The following is a 16,356-nucleotide window of genomic DNA, read 5'->3' on the forward strand; positions in this document are numbered from 1 at the left end:
ATATGCAAGCGCCCGATGTCTTTGGGCCGTTAGTAGCCTTTCGTCACCCTCTTCCCTTCCCTTGTCGCAAAATCATTCCCATCGAGTTTCTTCGATCATGTTTGGGGCGGGAAATGCAAAATTAACTCGCCAAACAGGCGACCACGACATTGACTCCGCGTGACCCTCACATCAATCCAATTCAAAAAGGTAGCCCTTTCTTCCTCAGGCTGACATTCTTTTTTCCATGTCCTTTCTGCCATCACGGTTCTGCGCGAGCCTCGCTTCCTAAAGCAAGACATTCACGCCGATTCGCGCCTAGCTCCTAGCATTCTGATTCGGGCTTGCGATTGTCACCAGCGCGCTTTAGCTCTGGAGTGGAGAGTCTTTCCTTCCACGATAGGATCTGTGTTGCCATCTTATATTTTATGTATCTGAATACTTGATCAAACCCAAGGCTACGAATACCTTCAAACTTTCTCATTTGCAGATGCAGAAGCCATGGCCGCCACTGTTCTGGATCCCGACTTGTTGCCACCTCCACCAGGGCCGACAACGATCCGACAAGCTATCGAGGACCTACAAGTAACCCTCAATCAAATCCGCCGCAAACTTCGCACCTTGATCGACTGGTACATTACTCCGGATGTTGTGCCAAACTCGATCCAAGCCTACGACCCACGACTTCAAATCTTACAATTGCGACTGAAATCCCTCTCGACCATCGACTTCCAGCGCCTCCCCTACTTGATCGACGGTTCCGACGATCTGGCCTCACAATATCTGAACCAAATTGTGGAGCAGCTACTATCTTCCGTACGCGGAATCCAGAAGATTTTCGTGGAACACTACGATCGGGACCTCCAGGAGCGTCGCCCTTTCGGCACCATCTGGGATACTCTGATCTATAGACAGGACCAGATCAAGCAACTGCCTGTCATATGTCCTAGCATCCCGCGGCGCGCTGCTCCAGAAGATCTGCGGCCGGCGGAATTGGGCAATTTCTGTCCTGGGGCTCTAGGGATCAGTAACCACCGCGACAGAGGCCGAATCTCGTTCGTGGAGACGAAAGAGCTCAACGATGAAAATAGGCGCAAGCTAAAGGCCTTTGGGGGCGCATTTTTAAACTGGCAATGCTCCGAGTGTGCGTGCAAAGTGCGCTACCACGTCGCCGCCAGCACGACATCCAACATCCACAACACAGACGAGGTCCGCGACCATCCCGGTCTGGACATCCAATACCGCAGCTCCTTCCTGGCCAAGTGCCACCTCTATCTCCCGCCATCGGGGAAGACATCCAGCTCGACTAGCACTGCTTTGTCGACCAACACCCGTCGCGACAGCTACGGCTTGGTCAAGTACGGCTGTGTGTTCTGCTTTGCCACTGGCCACGAGCTTGAGCGTGGGTTGACCGCCTTCGCCACGGTGCGTGAGTTCGCGGAGCACATCGCCTGCGAGCATAAGAAGCCACTGCCGCCAAGTTTGCTGATTCATCGCTTCGCTGTTGCTGTTGAGGGGAAAACCGTCATTGGGGATCGCTGGGACTTGAACTTTTTGTAATGCGAGATGATTCTATTATGCTTTACCAAAGAAATCGAAATAGGGTATATTCCCTCTTCCTTTTGGGATACGGTTTGCATGCAACTGGTATTATGACTGAACGATTTACGGCGCAAGGGATTACAATGGATGATGCTGATGCTGATGTTGCAAGTGACGCATCAGCTCGAAGAGAGAGAATGCCAGCTCTGTAATGATGTGCACAGCCATGTAATTCTATGTCTAGGCTACTTCAAGCTTTACACGGGTGCTTTCTTTCCGCTCTATTTCTCTTCCTTTGTTTCGTTCCCCTACGTCGTCTGGGAAAGGAAACGGAATTAGAGCGAAGCCATCAGGATCCTGCGCTGCCCTGCGCTATCCTGCCCGCCCCCGACCCAGCGATGCCTGACTGACACTCTCCACAGAAAAAGAAAAGGACACAGCCCAAGAGATCAAAGTCAGAAAAGTTCATAAAAACCCACCCTTTCCCTCTTGCTTGGCTAGAACCCATGGATCCATCCCTTGATTCCACCGCCTAAACCGCGCGATCTTCCCAGAACCGTCCGTCGCCTTGCTTGGGTATGCATGTATGGAATATACAAATGCACAGTCCCCTGCACACATATATATGCGAATGTGTATGGATATATGCAAACCGTCATGGCATGGTATGTAGATAAATAACAACCCCGCCCGCTTTGAGATAGTCATAAGTCGAGCACTCCGGGAAAAAAAAAGGAAATAAGACAAAGGAAGAAATATATATCCACAAGAATCGAAACCCAACACATCTTTTATGATCCTGTTCGTGGAGAAGCATAAATAGACAGATAAGAAAGGAAAACCACAAATCACACGCTTTCCACGATCAAGCCAACACTAACGCCAGGCCGATGGCCCCTCTCAGCCTGCACGACGACGGGACTGTAGCTCTTCTTCTCGAGGATCTCCCACTTGCGCGCCTCCTTGATGAGCTGCTTCTCCGACTCTCTGCTCCAGAGGAACTTCCCAAACGTTCCTCCAGACGGCTGCGTCTTGGTGACTTTGAGGGTATTGGTGATCGTGGATGTGGTGTTCTTGTTGCCTCCTCCTCCGATGAGGTCCTTGGAGGCGCGGCGTGTGGACGATGCGGTGCGTTTGTGCCTGTGGCCGCTCCCGCTGCCGCCTAGGAACGAGTGTTGTGATTTGTTTGATTTCTGCGACGTGCTTGACGGGTTGCGCACGTGTCGCTGTGGTTGAGGGGCGACCTGGAGACGGGATTGTGATAATGAGGCTTGTGCCTGGGGTTTTGCTTGCGCCTGCGTCTGTGCCTGCGCTTGAGCTTGAGCTTCGGCGCGGCGGGCAGCGAGTTTTGGTCCAGGGACGAGGATGCGAGCGGACTGCTTGCGGGACAGCGAGACGGTGCGCGCCACCGCGACCTCGGCGGTTACCGGATTCGAGGCTACCGGGTTGGGTTGTCGAGGCGGAATGGCCTTTTCCAGGCCGCGCAGAGAAGCCTTGTGGACTACATCGCGAGCGTGAGCACGAGGCTGGAGCGACGACGGCAGCGTCGCGGATCGTTCTTTGGATACTCGCGGCGACGCTCCCGAGCGTAGGGCCAGGTCTTCTGTATTGGCGCGCACCGGTCTGGTAGGCGTCACGCCAGACCGTTGCTCGATGGCCGTCACGGTGCTCTTCGCGGCGTATTTGGACAGAGGGATGAACTTTGCGTCCTTTTTCGGGACCGGAGGCGGCTTGTCGTCCTCCGCTGGTGACGATATCTGCTTCGCGGTCCTCTTCGGACTAGGGGGGCCTTGAGGAATTGTGGGTGAATCGTCAATAGGACGATCGACGCGCTTGATCGCGGCCACGCGAGGAGTTACGCCTCTGGCAGCCGCCGTCTGTGGTGGTTGCTGCACCGGCGACGAAGTCGCAGAAGCTTTCACGGGCGACGTATTCGGTCGGGGAGAGTCGTCTTCTTTCACTTCGACCACCGGAGAAGGAATCAGGCGGCCGACTTCTTCGTGCGTCTTGCTAGTGGCCAACCGTGCATGGTGATCGGACGGGCGTGAATGTTGAACGGTCACGATAGGAGTCGGCTGATGCGGTTTTTCATCATGATTCGCTATCATAACAGTTGGAATGCTGGGAACCTTCTCGATGGCAGAATCAGCATTGCCGGTTGGTGTGGTGAGTCTCTCCACTGCAGCGATTGCTTCGTCGAAGTAGGCAGTGTTGATCGAAGTGTGCTTCGTTGTCCATGCAGACGGGGCGCCGCTAGATGCTGCCTGCGGCTCCGGTGGGATCGGCGTGGTTCGCTCAGGGGCCTCATCTGCTGCCGCTGCTGAGGCTTCCACATGCCGCAGGTGGCTGGGCGCAGGGACTCGTTTGGACCGCGTTCGAGCCAGTTCTACCTGGGCCGAGTCGGGTCTGGTCATGACGAACTGGCCATCCTCAACGCCTTTGGAGTCCCGAAATGACTTGATATCAAAGAAGATTTCGTCAACAGTGGTTGCAGAAGATACTGATGACTGGAACGAGTGAGCAGAGCTCCAAGGCGCGCTGCGATCCGTCGACGCTGTATTATCCTCCGGACTGTGAATCGCCTGCTCGTTCAAAGCGATCTTGTTCGGATTGAGAGGTTCCGGCCTTGGTACGGAGGAGAAATGGTCTTGCATAGGAGACAGGCGGGCCGGGGACGTAGCTGACCTTCGTAGTTGACCCGCTGGCAGATGGTCACGATCCGAGCTGGGCACTCGGCCATGGATCTTCACTGGCGCAGGAGAAGTGGTTGGGAACAATGAGTATTTGCTTGCTGCCGGTGATCTCGTCATGGTCGGTGTCGTCAATCGTCTCGGTGGCATTAGGGGCGTGAGAGGCTCCGAGTCAGGATTTGGATGGTCGTCATGCTCGCCGTTGGTGGTAGTCCCTTTCGTCGTAGGCCGACTGTCATCGAACGATTTAAGACTGTCCAGAGCCTTGCTCCGTCTGGCGAGAAGTGAGGAAGATCGTTTAGCAGCAGGAAGATTAAATGAGATGTCTAGTTCTAGTTTTGGTAAAGGCGGACGTGTGTACGGCTCCCCCGCGGACTCAGCATTCATCGTGGTCGCAGTCGAAGGTCTCGATATCGTGTCGTCTTCAGGCTTTTGAATAACCAAGTCCGCGGTCTTCAGAGCCGAAGACTTCTGATCCTTTTCGATGGGTGCTGGCGGTGCTTGACGTCTGGGGTGGTCCGATTGTGTCGGTCGCAGTTTATCTCCTTCGACTATGGGCGTCTCGGTAGCCGGATCTTTGTCCAGAACCACGAAGCCGGTTGGGAGGCCAATAGTCGGTCCTGACGGAACCTCGTCTCGTCTAACAGCAGCTTGTCGGGATTTGAACAGAGTCCCTAACTTCCTCCATCTCTTAGAGTGCATCTGAGCAGTGTGGTCTGGGATCTCCGGGTGCTGTCGGAGAATCGTGTTGTGCTCGATCGTGCTGGGTTCCTCCGGAGGAGCGCAGAAAAAAGCTGGAGGATGGCTCGGACTGCCAAACGCCAAACCTATCAAGCTGTCCTCCGATCTCGATACACCGTTCACGTTCTGGAGAGGTGAGGGCTTGTGATTCTCCGAAGTCCGTGGTCGGATTGCTGGAACCTCAACACGCAGTTTCCTCTTCCCAGTTGGGCTACCGGAGGTCGTTGGACGAATCTGAACCAGCCTGGGCCCGACGATCCTGCCTGAAGCACTCTGGCCAGCTGAAGGCGATTCCCCAAAGGCAAAATCAAATTCCTGCTGCTTCGCAGTCGGTTCAGCAGTCGGCTCGTTGTGAAGAAGAGGATTCCGTTTGCGAATGGACAACCACCTCGTCGGCATGTTCAAAGTTCCGGACCAGCCAGCAGGGAAAAGGAAACCGATTAAAACAGGGACAAATGAGTGACAGGAAAAAGAGTGCTGATAAGCGGGTGACCTTGCAACTCGGCTCAGCAAAGTTTGGGGACCGATGGCACCATGAAACAGTTACAAGGTGAGCATTGCGACACGGCCGGGTGTCTTTCTCGCCTGCAACTCTGGGTTCACCAAGGATGTCGAAGTTATGTCAATGCTGGGGGCGGTAGTGGGATGTTAGAAGAGCCAGAAACAAAATCCGACGCACGAACTGCAACAAAAAAATATCAACAGCCAACCATCATACCACTATTCACCCGAGCGAGAAGAGAAGGACTAGAGCAATGGCGAAAAAGCCCGTCCCCCCGACACGAAGGCTGCAGGAGGGGACAACATAATAGACTGGGATGCAGCATGACTTGCATGGATGAGGTGGTATGCAAGTCCCGCGATCTTTGGTGGCCGTCAACACGGCCATGTTCGATAGCCGAATCAGCATTGTTTCTTTCAGCCATGCGCACCCGGAGGGGGGGCAGTGGCATTGTTGAAAGGCGGTACCAGCAGGGGAAGCGTCTCCCAGGCTTGAGACCAATCTTCGAACAACCTCCGTTGCAGGACTGATGAGGGATGGAAACGCAGCGGAGAGGGCACCAAGGATGCGAGGGAAAGATGGAGAGCGGAGGTTCGAGGGAGCCACTCACAAACGGGCGCCGTTTGGGCCCATTTAGTCCCATCAGCCTGGCGTGCTTCAGATTGTCCCTAGTCTCTCGCGTGGCGTCCTGTCGCATGTCAGAGCAGGGTCCAGAAATCTTCCGAGAAGCTGGAGGCTCTGAAGGGGAAGGAAAAGGCTTTCTATTTTCCGCACAAGATGGAAAATGCCCTTAAGGCAGATTCTACCGGTGGAATAGAATGATTCTGCTTCTGCCTTAAAGACTTGAGCATCGCAGCCTGTTCAAGGCCAACCACGCCTTGCTTGTGAGACGAACGGCTTGCCGCCGGACTGTTTGGCTTGCATCTTCGCCCAAGCTCGTGTTCGGTCCTGTAATCTCGTCACCCACGGGGCTTTCTTGCGCTCGGATTTCTCGGTTGCCCCTGAAACAAATCGGCCTCAAGCCTGCGCAAAAGACAAGGCGCCACCACATGCTTTGTCCGAAGTTCTTCCAGGTTTGCTGAGATTGACTCCAATGTCGTAATCCACCTTCTGGACTGTGACTGGCCTCTTATTTCGGGATGATTGGGGAGCGTCACTGATCACTGACGCCGAAAGATCGCCCGCCCGTGGCAAAGACGTCAGCAAGCAGGCGTCGCTGTTCTTGCTCGCCAGATCTTCTTTTCGGGGCTCTTCAGGCCATGGCGCTGCTGCGTCTCTCTATTGGCGCGCTTCGCAAGATTCGATGGCGGGTTGATCACCTGGGTGTTCGTGGCCGTGGATGAAAATCATCAAAACAATCTTGAAATTGTCCTCTTTCGTCTGGGCGGCTGATCTTTCTTGTTTTTCTTGAGCTGACTCACTCACTGCATTGTGTGCCGCCTTGTGGTGCGTGGTGCCCAAGTGGTTCTCGCAATACCATTGAATTGTCCGATTCGAAGCCATGATCTCGCTTGTTGAACACATTATTGAAAAACAGGGTTCAAGGCTATCACCCTGACCAGGAGTCTTGATTCATTAGAAGAATCAAATGCCATATTTGTAGTCGCGCTCCTGCCCTGAGCACCTTGTATATAGGGCCTTCCATATGCCGGAATGGGATGTGAGGCAGGGAGATACCTTCACCTCAAGTCGAATGACAGGGCTTTGTCATGTCACAGACCAAACCGCTGAGAAGGGCTCTGGTCTTGGGGGCTCTGCTGGTGGACGGGTCACAAATCGTGCATGCATCCGCACAATGAACAGGTAAGCACACGGTGCTATCTCCCGCACACAAGCCAGGGCCGTGACAGAATAAAAGACAACGCTATGCCGCTCTACTCTGCATGTCTGCCACGCCGTGTCATCTTCATCTCCAGCCCAGAACGGATCTGGCGGGACTAAAGTGGATGGATGATCTACTAGAGTCTCTTTGATTTTATTGAATGCAATATGAACACAAGGCTCTGTCCCGGTCCAGGTCAGCAAGGCGATTGGCACACTGCGAAGAGAGCCCTATGTAGTAGCCTAGTGAGTGGAAATGAAATGGAATCAACAAGATGAAAGCAGACTGACCCCCCCCCGTGAGCTGGGGGAGTAACATCAGATCAAAAGATTTCGATCATATAAAGGCCAGGAAGATACATATATCGTACGGTAGCTCTCTCTGCAGGGGCAGAGTAGGGGAGACTGCATGCAGCCCACTCAGTAGATGGTTATCTTCTGCGCCATCCCGTTCGCCAACGACAGCGCCGTAGTCTCCGCCGCCGAGTAGCTTGTACCACTCGCACCTCCTCCGCTGGTGCCATGGGCATGCTGCTCTGCAGTTTCGTTACCCTCGTCACCATAGCCACCTCTTTGAGAGGGCAAAAGCCATACCGCCCCGATCCTGACGAACTCCCATGGCTCCCTGGCCTTGAGAACTAGGCCGTTCTCACTGTCGAGCAGGAGGGCGAAGCTTGGGAAGTCCGGCTTGTCGTCGAAGGTTGCCATGCCGCGGCCCTGCAGAGCTGCTTTCGTGGTTTCGCCATGGACGAGGAAGTCGACTTCGGTCGTGAAGGGGTGGCGCACGTGATGTTTTGCATCTGATTTGGCCGGTCGGAGGAGGTATAGCGGGGCCTATAGGTATGTATGGATCTTTGTTAGTGATCGTCGTCAGATGGACTAGGATGAGTGGGTGGATGGGCGGATGGTGAGACAAAGGAACAAGAAACAGAGAAAAGAATAGTGGAGAGACTTGACCTCGAGCGTAATCCATCCATTCTTGACCCTGCCATACCGGTCTCTGCCCGCGATATCGACATGCGCACAAACACAACGAGCCCTCAAGTTCTTAGGGTCCAGTGGAAAGAACTTGACTTTCCCATCTAGACTCGCCCAGGACCACGAAGGTGCGCGGTACATTGCCGGATACCTCACTTCTGACTTTATCGCGGGAGGCATTGCCGCGTCATGCGCGGGGTCATCGCAGTGATGACTCGGCTCGAATGTTTCTATGGACCAGGACAGGTTTTGCAGGAGATCGTTTCGCCAGAGGCCCGCGAGATAGTCGTCTCCTGTTTGGCCGGCTACGGAGCTCGCAACACCGGAGAGCGCAGGCAGCTTGTCTTGGTCTCGTGTCAGGTTCCGAGAGGTGTACTCTTCGATGAGTCTTAGCCAGACGTTAGGCCAGGAGCGTGTGCTCTTGTCCTCAGAATCGGTTGCGGAATCAGAACCATCGGCAGCGGAAGATGAGGCGGGTCTTCTTGACTCGATGACCGTTGATATCGTTGGAAACTCTCTTTGCAAAAGTGCCCCGTCCTCGGCAAGCAAATATTGCTGGCATTCCCAGTAGAGCTCCTGCGTTCCGAAATGCAATGTACGCGGAGATAGCAGTCGCTCTTGAAGAGTCCAACCACGCTTGTTCAGCGGTTCGTGCTCAAATGGCTGGACTGCGGCGCCAAATTTTCCAACGACGTATATCTTTGGGTTCTGTTTCAAGGACGACGGCATCCATTCCGGCGTGATGTACGCTCGAGACTGTCGGTCACCCCGCATACCGAACATGTTATTGAATGTCCTGCAAGTAACCCCATCGCCTTCGTAGGATACGACCAGAGGTGCCGCGAGCGGTTTACAGCGTCGCCCAGTGGATAAGGTGTCGTTTGAGATGAACGGTCTGAAACGTGACACTTCAATTGGTTTCGATGCTTCGCGGTAGCAGCCGGAAGAGTCATCCGCCGAGCTCATGGCGGAGAGTGTCAGATATGAAGCCAAGTAGACAATGCCCATCCTGGAAGCCTCCATCTCCCAATCAAGCTGGTATGTCATTAGTGAGGAAAAGCCGGGTCTAAAGTTGGATTCCGAATGGGAATGTAGGAAACGATAAGCAAGGAACCACAGCCCGCAAGGCATGGCGAGGATGAGGGCCTAACAGCATTCTAACAGACCACTGAGAAGACTTACATCGTCATCCTGTATGATGCACAGCGAATCAATCCATAGGAAAGGGACCTCAAGCTCTCGAGTAATGGTCACAGCCTGTTGAAAAGTTGCCGGTAGTTCATTAAGCTGGATACCCTCGCAGTGCTTTGCGTATGTCTCCTTCGTTGTGGTAACTCGGTGCGAAAGGCCCCAGCAATGACTCAGGGCTACGTAGTGTCCCTGCCGTCCATTGGTTTCAACGAGACGAACAATACCCCCTTTGCCGTTGACGTCGAGGACCCGAGTCGGTAGTGATGGAGACATGGTGTTGATCGCACACGAATGACCTCGATCGCAACTATGGCCTTCATCACAATCTTTCAACCATTTCTTTATTCTTTGGACTGCTATGGAAGAGCCTTGATGGTTTGTGCGAAGGCGGCCCGGAACTATTTCTGCTAGGTCAGAATCTCGGGTAGGAGGTTAGCATAGTATTGGCCATTTGAAAGGAGAAGCATTATACCGTCGTCTGTGCGAACCCTTAGAAATGTGCCTCTAAGGCGAACCTCCTCGTCGGTATTGCTTTCTGCTGCTTCTGCACTGGGTCCCATGCCGAGCCTTACGCCCAAACCGATCAACTGAAGCGGTTTGCCCTTGAAGGGCGATTTGTACCAGCTGCCAAATATATATGGTCGAATTTTCCCACTGGTCTCCTCGGTGGCCGGAAAGCAAGAACGCGGACCCATGAAAACGGGTTCGCGCAGGTCAGGTTCTGGACTGGAAGTATCGAGAAATACTGCTCCATTCTCCATGGCGCGCAACAACCCGATGGGGCTATAGTTGCTCCCCGTCTCTTGGGTCATAATCTTGCGGCCTGAGGGGTATTCCACGCCAGATCTAAAGGCTACCATTCCGCCGACGTTCACCAAGGAGCAACCGGCCGCCCACCAGATGAGACGGCATATTGAACACGACTCTTTAGAGGCCTCTAGGGCGTCAAGACTGGGTTGATGCGGTAGAGCATTTTGCTCTTCTGATGGCAGATTTCCAAATGGGATCGCCTCGCAAATGTTACAAAGCATCATGGAGTGCTGTAGCTAGAATTTGAGACCAAGTTCGCCACTTGCCTACCTTGGAGTTGTAGTGGCCTTCTACCACCACGAGATCGCGGAGAGAGAGAAGCTCAAGCCATTCATAGGTCTGAAGTCGTCGAGTAGTGTCCCATGATCGCTTTTCAGCTCCTCGGACTCTTTGTGTTCTAGACCATTAATACGAGGCATGCATGGACAAATCGAAATCCACAATTCGTAAAACAAAGTTTCTTTGAAAAACGACATTTTAAGCTATTGCAGTCGAATGATAAATTTCAAGGGGCCTGGCAGATAGGAAGTCGAGCCGGCAGACCCTCTTCGTGGAGTGAGTGACAATAACCATTCAACACGAGGAGAGGGAAAGGAATGAATAACACGAAGTACTCGAGACTTGGAGAAGAGAACCTTGGGAACAATGCTGCCGCGATCGGAAAAATGTTGCACCGAGAAAAGGAGCCGTCCTCATCTTCGGCATCCGAAGGATTCTTCTCCGCACCGGCCGGAGAAACACCGCCCCTGTTGCAGCCTCGTGCGGGGAAAAACTATCAACACCCACCGAGTCTGGAGTAAGGAGCAGATCCACCAGATGCAAACATGTTCCCTTACTCCCTCCTTTGCTCTGTGACAATGAGCACTTGTCACCTGGTGTCAAAAAGGGCCGGCACATTCTGACGCTGAGAACCAAGACTTACAGATAGAGTGAGCGCCGTCTTCATTAACACAGCAGGATCATCAGATATCTCAGAGCACAACGGCAAGATGGGGGGACTTCAGCATGATTTTTCGAGGCTGATCTGCCGGTCAAGCATCGTTTCAAGGGCCCAATGGGGCACGAGCAGCTATTTTACCAGACGGTATTCGGCCAAGACTGAGCCAACGAGAAAAGGTCAGATACCGCTCTCTCAATGGAATGCCTGGCCGAGTTCGATATCACGCAGAGGTGCTGCATCTCACCGCTATATGGGCACGCTCAATGTCCCGAATTCAGAAGCATTTCAATTCAACGCACCCTCTAGCCGACCTCTCTCCGACATAACAATCGTCGCTCTCGAACAGGTCATCTCCATGCCTCTCGCAACCCGCCATCTCTCCGACCTCGGCGCCCGGGTCATCAAGATCGAGCGTCCCGGGACGGGAGACTTTGTACGGCACCACGACAAGCGCGTGCGCGGGAAACTCTGCAGCCACTTCGTGTGGACGAATCGCAACAAGGAGTCTCTTGCGTTGGATATCAAGCAACCTCGCGACATGGAGGTGCTCCGCAAGCTAGTATGCGAGAAGGCCGACGTGTTTGTTCAAAACTTGAGGCCAGGCGACGCCGAAAAGATGGGCTTAGGGTACGAAGATATGAAAGCTATGATGAATGCAGCATACCCCGGAGAAGGGAGGGGTGATAGAATGATATATGCATCGATCAGTGGCTACGGAGCCAACGGCCCATACGAGCATAAGAAGGCGTATGATCTCCTCGTACAAGCGGAGGCCGGGTTATTAAGCATCACTGGCACAAAAGACGAGATGGCAAAGGTGGGATGCTCAATAGCGGACATCGCGGCGGGCATCTATGCATACAGCAGCATTTTGGGGGCGATCATTCAAAGACAGAAGACCGGGAGAGGGTGTGTGATTGATGTCTCCATGTTAGAAGCCCTGGTCGAGTGGATGGGGTTTCCTCTGTACTACGCATTTGAAGGCCAAACGGCGCCGAAACGGGCCGGGGCAGCGCATGCAAGCATTTATCCTTACGGCCCGTTTTCGACCGGCGTTGCGCCTGACGGGAGTTTGGGTGCACAGGTCATGCTCGGCGTGCAAAATGAGCGGGAATGGAAGATCCTGGCCGCCGAAGTCCTCGAGCGCGAGGACCTGACCACAAACCCCAAGTTCAAGGACACGGCATCGCGGAGCGATAACCGGGCCGAACTCGAATCCATCATCAGCGGCATCTTCGCTTCGTGGGGAGGCGGAGCCGAAGAGGTCGTCCGGCGTCTTGACAAGGCCGGCATTGCGAATGCAAAAGTAAATGACATGCAGGGGGTGTGGGAGCATGAACAGCTCACGGCGCGAAGGCGATTCAGGGAGGTCGACAGTGAAGTCGGGCCGATCAGGGCCTTCTTGCCGCCTGGGATGAGCTCCGATCTGGATGCACGGATGGAGAGAATCCCGGCGGTGGGCGAGCACAACGAAAAGATCCTGAGCGAGTTGGAGTCTTCCAAGGCGAAGATATAGAAGGGTGAAAGAACCTTCTAGCTCCCACATGATATCAGACCTGGCAACGCAAGGCTTTATGCACTATTACCACCCGGAAAGGTCAAAACATAGAGATAGAAGCATTTATCAAGAAAGTAGACTGCAATCTATTTTTACAGGATGAGACGCTCATTCTGGCACCAAAGTAAATACTACACTATATGCGTACGAAGGAGTACATCGCAGGATGACAACGAGGCTGGCTACTGTGTCGAATACAACGGACGATATATAGATAGAGATACCTTAGTATTGATGGTCAGTCTGATTGTGGTTAGGCCCTCGGGCTTCTAGGTATTATATACTTACTTAGGTACCTAGAGAGGTATACAACGGAGCTACATTGAACACCGCTTGCGCCAATGTGATTACGGAGGATCCGTACCTACCAACAATGTATAGAGCCTCCTCGCCCTCGTACAAATAATATACCTGGGGACATATACTCGCCCTGTCCCTGCTCTTAACGAGAAGAACAAGTAATGAGTAGTTCCATGTTCAAAAGGATTCAAAGGTCGCCGCCACTTCGATGAGATACGGGGCCAGGGCTACCGAGCTGGCGTCCTGTGTTGGATACATAGACAGGGGCTTTGGCCTAGCGGACTTCGCAGGGTCGGAGAACAGTTGTATGAACATGAATGTGGAGGAGTGTTGTTAATGTTCTCTCTCTGTCTGTTTCCCCCCTCCCTCTTCAGTGCTCCGGTCCCGAGGGAGATAAAGTAAGCCATATCACTCGTCCATTTGCCATTGAAACCGCAATTCCTCTTCTCTCCCCCTCTTCGAGCGTGCCTGGAACCATTCTTTCTCAAAGCCATTGCTTCGGTCGACCCCATCCCACCGCCACCCAGGAAGGATTCCGTACCGATTTGGGGCGGCCGGGGGACCTGTGTATACCTTCTTCCTCACTCCCGCCTTTCCACCTCTATCTCCTTTAGATTTTCTTGTGGATAGTGTACCATCGGCTTCCTCCGCTTTCTGCTGCGCTAGGTACCCAGCCATAGGATCGTCCCACCTTACTTTCGCACGTAGCTCCTCATTCATTGCCTCATCATCCACGCCTCTGGCCAGACTCAAGAACTTCGCTTCTTGCAATTCTTTCTTACGTTCTTCCCGCTCGCGTCGCTGCACGTCACCCATCGCTTCTTCCTTTGCCTTCCTTTCCGCGCGGACCTTTTCCTCTGCGGCGGCCCGGGCTTCGGCTCGTTTTAGGCTAATGTCGATGCGCCGGCCAGTGGCGTCACGGTAGATGGTTTCCTCCTCCTCAACGCGCCGATCCTTGTGTTTCTTTGACTTGGATCTTGGATTTAGGGATTCAAGATCTCTTTGCTTCTCACGCTCTTCCTTCGCGACCAGGGCCGCAGTGTCTGCAGCAGTCTGGAGACCCGCGCGAACACCAGATTGCATGCGGGGTCCGCCATCTTCTTCGACGATCATGGGAGCGTCTTCATCCTCGATCTCCTGGCGGCGTAGACGAGACTCTTCTGCTGCTTGAGCGAGGATGCGATCCGCTTCATTATCTTCATCTTTGTTGTCCAGACTCTGGCCAGTTGTCGAGGCTGGAGTTGCAATAACCTTCCAAGCCCCTCCGCCTTTCTTTTTTCTAAATTCTGCTGATTTTATGCTTGTTTCGAATGTCGGTATATCATCCGCATATTCTTCCCCTCGCCTTCCTCGTGAAGCGGTGCTTCGAAGTGAAACGTCTTCATCGTCATCGGCAATCACCAGTCCACTTCCAGCGGAATCGTCCTTGTTCTTCCGCCGCTTTTTCTTTGGGCGAGTCGAATCTAGGAAGTCTGATGAGACTGTGTCGGACTGAGGAGCGGACTGGGAGGTGGTCGCGGTCAGGTATTTCTTTGCTAGGTATGCTGCAAGATTTGCGCCGGGCATTATAATCCGTGATGTGCAGCGCGGTAGTCTTCTAGTTTGTGCTCGGCAAGGTACGGTCGAGGGGGATGGGTAGGCGTTCTTCAACTACGGCTTGCAAAAGTGGTCGGAGATTGTTTTCGCCCCCATGTTTGTGACATTTGTCAAGTTTGCACCATTTGCAGGTTTGAAAAGACGTCATTATTGTCGACGCCGAACGCGTCACATGCTACGAACACGTACCTAGAGGGGCACTAATCGAGGCTCCATGGCTGTTACGATAAGGATGGGGTCTGCATGCTTAATGATATGTATTGCTTAGTCCTTCCTTGACCTCCTGCGCCTTCTGTGCTCTGATAAACAACGCCAATAGGAATCTAGGAGGTAATCCTCCTCTCCAAGGTCATTCATATCCTCAAGAAGCGCCGTGTAGTACCCGTGATGATTGATGTATTGATACAGCCTCGCTTCCCTAATGAGCCCTTGGGGTATCTTTGATGAATTGAAAACATACAAACAGTAGCAACTCGGTTGTTCTGTTAAAATCATTACAAGAATGTGAGATACAGCCGACAACGCCGAGTCCGGGTCTGTCACAATCTCACCGAGAGTTGTGCATTCACTTCAAGTGAGAGTAGTCGACGAGTTCAAAATCGTCATCATCATCTTCGGTCGAGGCCTCGGCCATTTCCTTGTCGTCAACGACGTTGTATTCTCTGTCGACAAGCTTCTCGGTCTCGTTGTTCTCGAATCGTCGGACAGCCTGAATGATGGCCTGGCTAAGGATGTCACCGCCGGTCCGTGGTCCGGTCGCGCAGTCGAAGCTGTACATGAAGTCCGCTTCTGCCGGGACCGTGGCTTCAGACGCGTCCGGGACTTCCTCTTCCTCAGAGGTGTCGGAAACGTGGGCCAAAGGACCGTCCACGGCGTCGACCACTTCGTTCCGGAAAGCCTTGCGGGCCAGAGTAGCAGCGTGGCCGCTCAGCTTGTTCTGAATGTCATGCTTGTGTTTGGCCTCAGATCGGCCGACTCTGCGATCTTGATCTCGCCGATTCGGTTTGCCCATGCATTTGCGGCAGTTGTCCTCCGGGTACGGGTGCTTGTGGCAGTGATGTTCGGGAGGTTCCTGCGCTCCTCTTGCCCACTTCTTGTTGTGATTCTTTTCACGGAGGTATGGTTTGGCTGCGCTACGGAGGTCGTTGCTGGGCAAGGCCGACATTATATAGGCTTGAAATGGCGCTCGGTAGGTGGGTAGACAGTTGGTGTGACTGAGGTAAGAGGGGTGTCGGTGCGTGTGCGTTCAGAAGAACTATAGGTCTGATGGAATGGGCAGGCTGTAGCAATGGACAGGACCTGATTAGGTACCAGATGAGTCAAAGAATGACGCGTGCAGAGATGACTAGAGAAGAGGAAGGAACAAAGGAGAGCGACAGCAGGGGACAAGCAGTGTGTATGTGGCAAGAGTGGCTGATAGAGAGGTAATAGAACAAAGAAGGGAGAGACAACCAAGAAGTTGTCGTCAAGATGAAAGAGAGGAGAGAATGAGCGGGTCTGAGAGATAAGGAGAGCAGCTGTGTTATTTGAATCGGGCCCGTGGTTCGGAAGTGAGGATGATGAAAGAGCAGAGGAAGGATGGAGGATGGAGGAGGATGGGATGCGTGTCACACGCAGCAACCACTGGCTGAGAACTGGCACGCGGGGCGGTTAGGGACCGACATGATGGGAGTCAGAACATGTATCAAGGTGCCAGCCATGTACTACT

General features: G+C 53.4%; 6 protein-coding genes across 6 annotated transcripts; 2 read left to right on the forward strand and 4 right to left on the reverse strand.

Annotated features, from left to right (window-relative positions):
• Nucleotides 1-480: 480 nt before the first annotated feature.
• Nucleotides 481-1,539, forward strand: Z519_04063 (uncharacterized protein; the record flags this gene model as incomplete). Its single annotated transcript, XM_016761809.1, has 1 exon — nucleotides 481-1,539. The coding sequence occupies one exon, from the start codon at nucleotides 481-483 to the stop codon at nucleotides 1,537-1,539; it is 1,059 nt and encodes a 352-aa protein (XP_016622147.1).
• An 830-nt stretch (nucleotides 1,540-2,369) lies between these two features.
• On the reverse strand, nucleotides 2,370-5,351 carry Z519_04064 (uncharacterized protein; the record flags this gene model as incomplete). Its single annotated transcript, XM_016761810.1, has 1 exon — nucleotides 2,370-5,351. The coding sequence occupies one exon, from the start codon at nucleotides 5,349-5,351 to the stop codon at nucleotides 2,370-2,372; it is 2,982 nt and encodes a 993-aa protein (XP_016622148.1).
• A 2,344-nt stretch (nucleotides 5,352-7,695) lies between these two features.
• Nucleotides 7,696-10,475, reverse strand: Z519_04065 (uncharacterized protein; the record flags this gene model as incomplete). Its single annotated transcript, XM_016761811.1, has 4 exons — nucleotides 7,696-8,109; nucleotides 8,233-9,288; nucleotides 9,436-9,842; nucleotides 9,917-10,475. 4 exons carry the CDS (start codon nucleotides 10,473-10,475, stop codon nucleotides 7,696-7,698), a joined length of 2,436 nt encoding a protein of 811 aa, XP_016622149.1.
• A 969-nt stretch (nucleotides 10,476-11,444) lies between these two features.
• On the forward strand, nucleotides 11,445-12,710 carry Z519_04066 (uncharacterized protein; the record flags this gene model as incomplete). The annotated part of the gene is made up of 1 exon (XM_016761812.1): nucleotides 11,445-12,710. The coding sequence occupies one exon, from the start codon at nucleotides 11,445-11,447 to the stop codon at nucleotides 12,708-12,710; it is 1,266 nt and encodes a 421-aa protein (XP_016622150.1).
• Nucleotides 12,711-13,460: 750 nt separating this feature from the next.
• Nucleotides 13,461-14,618, reverse strand: Z519_04067 (uncharacterized protein; the record flags this gene model as incomplete). Its single annotated transcript, XM_016761813.1, has 1 exon — nucleotides 13,461-14,618. One exon carries the CDS (start codon nucleotides 14,616-14,618, stop codon nucleotides 13,461-13,463), a length of 1,158 nt encoding a protein of 385 aa, XP_016622151.1.
• A 595-nt stretch (nucleotides 14,619-15,213) lies between these two features.
• Nucleotides 15,214-15,813, reverse strand: Z519_04068 (uncharacterized protein; the record flags this gene model as incomplete). The annotated part of the gene is made up of 1 exon (XM_016761814.1): nucleotides 15,214-15,813. The coding sequence occupies one exon, from the start codon at nucleotides 15,811-15,813 to the stop codon at nucleotides 15,214-15,216; it is 600 nt and encodes a 199-aa protein (XP_016622152.1).
• Nucleotides 15,814-16,356: the final 543 nt, after the last annotated feature.

Source organism: Cladophialophora bantiana (assembly GCF_000835475.1).
Source record: "Cladophialophora bantiana CBS 173.52 unplaced genomic scaffold supercont1.5, whole genome shotgun sequence".
Classification (NCBI taxonomy): Eukaryota; Fungi; Ascomycota; class Eurotiomycetes; order Chaetothyriales; family Herpotrichiellaceae; genus Cladophialophora; species Cladophialophora bantiana.